The sequence below is a fragment of the Curcuma longa genome, chromosome 2, assembly GCF_044706935.1.
Source record: "Curcuma longa cultivar G26 ecotype Majalengka, Jawa Barat chromosome 2, ITB_CL_G26_1.1, whole genome shotgun sequence".
Classification (NCBI taxonomy): Eukaryota; Viridiplantae; Streptophyta; class Magnoliopsida; order Zingiberales; family Zingiberaceae; genus Curcuma; species Curcuma longa.
The window spans coordinates 17898-24381 of NC_133862.1; the positions used below are offsets into that span (position 1 = coordinate 17898).

The 6484-nt window shown below is 40.5% G+C and overlaps 1 protein-coding gene across 1 annotated transcript; it reads right to left on the reverse strand.

The window, feature by feature from the left end:
• Positions 1-3261: 3261 nt before the first annotated feature.
• LOC141822091 (GABA transporter 1-like) lies at positions 3262-4476 on the reverse strand. Its single transcript, XM_074709517.1, has 3 exons — positions 4384-4476; positions 3986-4303; positions 3262-3917 (listed from the first exon to the last, which is right to left on the reverse strand). The coding sequence occupies exons 1-3, from the start codon at positions 4387-4389 to the stop codon at positions 3300-3302; spliced, it is 942 nt and encodes a 313-aa protein (XP_074565618.1). The 5' UTR covers positions 4390-4476; the 3' UTR covers positions 3262-3299.
• Positions 4477-6484: the final 2008 nt, after the last annotated feature.

The following is a 6484-nucleotide window of genomic DNA, read 5'->3' on the forward strand; positions in this document are numbered from 1 at the left end:
ATAGCCCGGGTGCTCCACGGCGAAACAGTTTAAATTTACGTAAAAATTTTTTTTTTTTAAAGAAAATAGAAGAGCCAGCCCGGATAAAATAACTCAGAGCTCGTCGGCATAGCCCACCATCGGAGATCAGCCCGGGTAAATCATCCGGGCTGGCTCCGCCATTGATTGTTATTGTGATTGGAATCCGTCAATCAATTGACTGCTTACGCATAATCATTCGTTTGCTCCATTGTAATTCAAATGTTACTTTGCTATGTCAGCTCAATGACTCTATCCAATTCAATATAAAGTGAGTAAAAGTTTAATTAAATCGAATTAATATCAGTAGTAAGTAAAAAATTCTGTTTACTCGCATCTGCGCGTGCTCCGTGAATCTGCTGTCTAGCGTGAGATGGGAAAAAGAGTGCATCGTTTTAAACGTCATTGGTGCTGCTGCCGCTGCTGCCGCTGCTGCATGGTTTGTACGGTGGCCTGCGACTCCGACTGGACAAGAGTGACTTCCTTGGCCCTGCTTTATACAGGCAAGAGACAGAGAGAGAAGAGGGCACATGCAGAGGCTGCGAGGAGGTGGCGGACCGTGTGCTGCTGCTTAGTCTCCGTGTTAGGATAAAATCAAATTGATTTTGTTATCTCGAAACATAATTGAATTCGTTAGGATGATGAAAGAGGATAAAGATTCAAATTTTGATAAAGTTGAAATAATATCCTCTTCCGCTGCTGTGGTCAATTGTAACTTTTCAATTTATATCTTCACATATGATCGTTTAATCACTGAAATGGCGAATTTCATTTTTTTTAAAAAAATTGACTCGGTGCAATTGACTAAAAACCATTTTTTTTTTAAAGAATTGACTCGGTTCAATTGAGCTAAAAATAATAATTATTTTATATTTAAAATTATCAAATTTAGATGAATTCGAATATGTTTAATGATTTTTTTTGAATCGAATTTAAATTTATAGTAATAACTTCAATAAAGGAGGATAAGACAAGATATTTTCAATATGTACTTCATCAAATTTCAAAGAATATCTTACAAAGAAATTATCAGATGGTGAAATAGAGTATGACAAATTAAAGGAATCTAGGAGAGGACGGGAGATCATGCCAATGGCCACCTTTATGCATTGAAGTTTTCACTAAATGAAAAATAAATTATATTGATAATATTATAATAAAAGTAATCGTAAATAATGTTATTGCATTTCATATTTGTTTTGTCCTAATTAGCGTAAAACACCTAAATTGATGAAAACCCTCACTTTAGCGTTATAGAAATCAATGAAATAATCATGGCTCTGAAATCACTTATAGTAAGCTATCTAAACAAGAATTATAGTCCCCGGGGCAATGGTGCAACGATAGGGGACATCCGGGTTGTAACTCCTAGGATCATCGGTCGATCCCCAGCTACGGCGTATTTGTAGGAATTTTCCTCCAAATGGGAAACGCAATCAAAGGATGCTGGGCATCTGGATTGGCCGCCGTTTGCGCTTCCCGATTTACCCTGGTGGTCGGTGGGAAACTTTCGTGGACCGGGCCGGACCACCCTCGGCAGTGTGGCGCTTCCCGATTTGCCCTAGTGGTCGGTGGAAAACTTCCGTAGGACTCGGACCGACCACCCCTAGAGATGTGGCTACTGGGATTTTCATTGTTTTAATTGTCATAGAAGGCAAGAATTAGTACTTCTTTGAAGGAATTGGGCGACGGCGCGTAGTTCCCTTACCAATGGATAGTGTAGAGATCTCTCAGAATATCTAATCCAATGGGAATCATGTCCTATATCTATGAACTCAACCATTATCAGCCCATCAATGATAACGATGCAGATTAACAAGTTCTACACATATAAACCTCACATCTAATAACTTAAACCTGCCATAATAATTAATTAGATCGCATAATGAGTTTGATTTTCTTAATTGCCGATGACCAACATTTTGATACAAGATTTTGACACGTATACTTATGTTTTTATCTGTTTTTGTGTCTAATTTCATATTCATGCTACATTTCACTGAGTTTGATTTCTATTTGGGCTAAAATACAATTTATCTCATATTTATGACATTTTGTCTAAAGATTTGAATGTGGTTTTGCATAACATGAATTTGGACCAGGGACTTAAGTCAGATCGAACCAAATTAAGCTTAAGGCCATATTTAAATGAGGAGATCTAATATCGTCTAATCTAGATCGTTCAATTAAGATCAGGAAGATCTGAGCCATCCATCATGATCTGATCCATCCGAATCAAAGGGAGAGAAAATCACCACCGTTGATCAAGAGCCTTTGATCCAAATTTGGATTGATTCCAACTGTCGATCCAGATTCGGAATGATTCTGATTGTTGACGTAGTTTTGGCCGATCCTGGGCATTGATTCAGATCTAGGACGATCAAACAGTTAGGATTTAAAAGAGAATGCTACAGGACCTTGGAATCACAATTTCAACCCAATTGGACAGAACAGGGCTGGAGGAGCGGGAGCAAAGCTTCATTCTTCTTCCTCCATCGTCGATCACCAAGCTTCGGTCATACACGGGGATTAAGGGGATTTCCCTTTCCAGCCATTCCTTCGAGCTTCGGTGATCCATCCACATCTGCATCCGCCAACATATGAGATTCCTTCATCTGCACGCCACTACTAAGCCCCGATCATCTCCTTCCTCCATCGCTGACCTTTTCCATCAACGCCGACCATCGGATAAGTCTAGGGGATTCCCTACTTAACCGGTTGCCCACCATCCTCATCATCATCCAGAGGTAAAGAGGTTCATCTTCCTCAACCATCTCCGACCATCTTCATTTCAACCACTACCAATCGTCGTCGATTCCAATCCAGCCTCGCCGAAGCTGTAGAAGATGCAAAGGGTTTCCCTACGCCTACAACAGATCCGGTAGCACCTTCCACTCAACCAATCCAGCCTCAATTCCATTCTTTCACTGAGTCATTGTCGATCTGCCATCAATAGAGAAGCAACTTTCTTCTCCACTACCAAGCTTCCTATCTTCTCCAATTCCCGATCTTATTTGGACTAATGATTGCCTTAGTTAGTTTTGTAAGCATCAATTTGACTGTCAGTTTCCTTCCATTTGGTTTATAGTTTGATTCCACAAAGAGGTATCGATTTGGGTAAATTTTGTTGATCAAACCCCTAGCAAAGGCATGTAACACTAATTGATATTTCCATTCCGATTAGCAAATGGAAAAAAGAGGGAAAGGAACTCCACAAGTATTTCTATGTTAAACTTCATTATTGTGGCTATGTTCACAGCTGAACATGCATTATCCTCCAGTCAGACATCAGCAAAAAGTTTGTACGTTTTGGCATCGAGCACCACCTGCCTGACCGCCGAGATGGAGCCAAGCACCGCCAACGCTGACGACACAGTAGCAATGACGGCGTTGAGCCAAAACAAGAAGCTTCTCTTCGAGGGACGGAAGGTCAGGTTGTAGAGAACCGATGGCACGACGAAGTCGAGTGGCAGGAAACCGAAGGCACCGATGATCGAGTTGACGTCGCCGAAAAAAGGAAGCATGGCGGCGATGAGGGTTGCGATCACGATGGAAAGCGTTCGGAAGATGATCCTCGGCACGACGTTGCGGGCGGAGTACTGAGGCTTCGTTGGGTCTGCGAACAGGCCTTCGATCACCTCGTTCGTCGGCTGCAAGTACACCACTCCCACTGCTGATAGCTGCAAGAGGATGAAGACGTAGGTCATCGTGAGGAACCACTTGGGGACCAGAATGGTGCCGTCGTCGAGCATGAAATTGTATGTGACAGAGCCTTCGGCTCTGTTCCCAAATGCCCAGTAACCAGAGATCGCCACGCTGAAGAACGTCACGGCCACGACTGTGTAGCAGAGACACAGGCCTTTGAACATCTTCCCTGTCACCGGAGGAGCTGCTGTTGCCTGCACAAGAACATCTTCTTACGGGTTATCTTGCTCGCTCTACAACTCTGTCGCAAGAAGCTTCATACCTGGATCTCCGGGATGATGCTGTTGCCGTAGGTGGTGGCGATGATGGAGATGGCATTGAACATTCCAAAGATGCGATCTTGGTTATCACTTGGGAGAGAGAAGTCTTTTCTTGGAGCATTGCCGGAGTGCCCTACATGAACAGAGCCTGCAGTGGCACAGGCACTGTAAGCCAGGCAGAGGACGAGAGAGATGAGATTGATGTGGCGGAGAGCGTGGAAGGAGGGGATCATCGCCAGCATCAACAAGAAGGCCCCAAATATGATCACGAATTCGTAGAGCTTCATCGTCCCATCTGGCCTCGCGATCAGGTAAATGGTCTGATTCAAGTCAGGAAATTGATGATCAATTACTAGAAACATAAATAAATAGTTTAGTAATCGACTGACTAAGGAATCACCTTCATGCTCTGTCCTCCCAGGAGCACTTGGCCAACCACCACGCCGAAGCAGACGGCAAATTGGACGGGTCCGATGTAGTAGCGAGCCCAACGTGGCCCTGTTCCATCCAAACAAAGAAACAAACTGCCAAATGTTTTATGCTATTGACTAATTCGTTTTGTTTTGACTTTGGTGTAATACAAACAAAATAGTATGCATGCGATCTCAATCGTCGACAATAATTTGTGCAAAAGGTTTTATGGGGCCCTAGGCTAAAATTATTTTTAGACCTTTAATATATTTTTTAAATATAAAATTTTTCCTCGTCTTTTTTCATTTAGATTTGGGACCGACAACCAGGGGCGGCTCAAGCCTACAGGGGGTCCTAGGTAATTTTTTTTAAAAATAATTGTTATTATTTAAAAAAATTTCTCTCACCCTTTTTTATTCGGACTTGAGATCGACAATGGTGGATTTAAAATTTTTTTAAAATAAATTAAAATATTAATTTTAAAAATAAATTTTTTATATAAAATTAAATTTTCTTGCTTTTTTAGAAGTAAAATTATTAATTAAATTTTCATATTCAAGTTTTAATAATAAATTTTTTTCAATTGATAACATTGCTAAATTATTTAATCTTTCTTGAGACATAGTTGAACGTAAATAAGACTTTATTAATTTTAATTTTGAAAAATAAGCCCTCAAGACTTTCAACTTTCTAAAAACTTTTCACCCTGAAGAAACACATACATTAATCATTAATCAGATACATTAATTTTTACCCTAAAAAATTATTTAATATGCAGAAGAAAGATCAATTTATAATATTTTATTTACATATTCTATCAATATATATTTATTTCTTAATTCAATTCGTTCATGAACATGAAAATTATATTTTCATTCCATTTTTCAATCAGAATTATCTCGTCATTGATCAAATTAAATGAAGTAATTAGTCTGATTGTTGAATCATCAAAACATGCCAGCAATTTAATGATGAAATAAATCATAATAATAAAAGTCATTTTATAAAATAATAAAGATCATTTAATAAAAAAAATCATTGCTCACCGACAAAGGCGAGAAGGCCGAAGGGTTAGGGCGCGAAAGCGAAGGCGTAGGCCGTAGGCGCGAAGGCGAAGCGCGCGCAGGCCCGGCCGAAGGCGAAGGCGCACTGGCACAGGGTCGGGGCCGTCGGGCGAAGGGTGCACAGGGCCGGGCGAAGCTGCGAAGTCGCGAAGGCGCAGGGCCGGCCGGCGGGGCGAAAGGTGCGCAGGGCCGGGTGAAGGCAAAGGCGACGGCGCAGGGCCGGGCGAAGGGCTCGTAGGGCAGGGCTGGGCGAAGGCGCAGTCGCGCAGGCCACAGGGCGGGGCGAAGGCGAAGGCGAACGGCGACTTGGAAATTTCGGTTCAAATCGGGGATTCATATTTCAGAGCGGAAGGAAGGTGAACGGTTTTTAGAATTTTTTGAGAATTTTAAGGGGTTTTCGGGACTCTAATCGATTAAACCAATTAATAAATTTATTTTAATAATTTTTATTTTTTAATATATATATTGATATATTGAAAGTTGGGCCCCAATTAAAAAGGGGGCCCTAGGCATAGGCCTTAGTGGCCTATGCCTAGAGCCGGCCCTGACGATATATGAGACTAACTGAGAATTATCAATTTTTTTTATATATATCAAAGTAGGCTGAGGTTTTTGATGCAAGAAGATCTAAAGATTAGACCGTGTGAGATACTGCAGAAGATCAATGACAATGCATACATATTACGCCTTCCGAGTCATTTGAAGACTTTCGACATTTTTAATGTGAAGCATTTGAGTCCGTGTTCGGGGAATGCTGATGATACTTCTATGAACTCGAGGACGAATTTTTTTCAACCTGGGACGACTAATGCAAGAGGATTTCAAGATTTTTATTATCAATTTTGATAATTTTTATTTTTTAATAATTTTTAAAGTTTTTAGTATTTAGAGTCGTTTTGAAAGTTCTATTTTTTATTTTAGAATTTTTTTTAATCCGTTTAGGATTTCTAGGAATTGAGTTTGTTAAGACTTTTTCTTAAGATTTTATATTTGAAGTCCATTTAAGATTTTTAGGATTTTGAGTCT

Excerpts from the sequence above, each read along its gene's own strand:
- LOC141822091 (XM_074709517.1), bottom strand. Across the intron at positions 3,918-3,985 it reads GCATCATCCCGGAGATCCAG|GCAACAGCAGCTCCTCCGGT; the intron begins GTATGAAGCTTC and ends GTTCTTGTGCAG.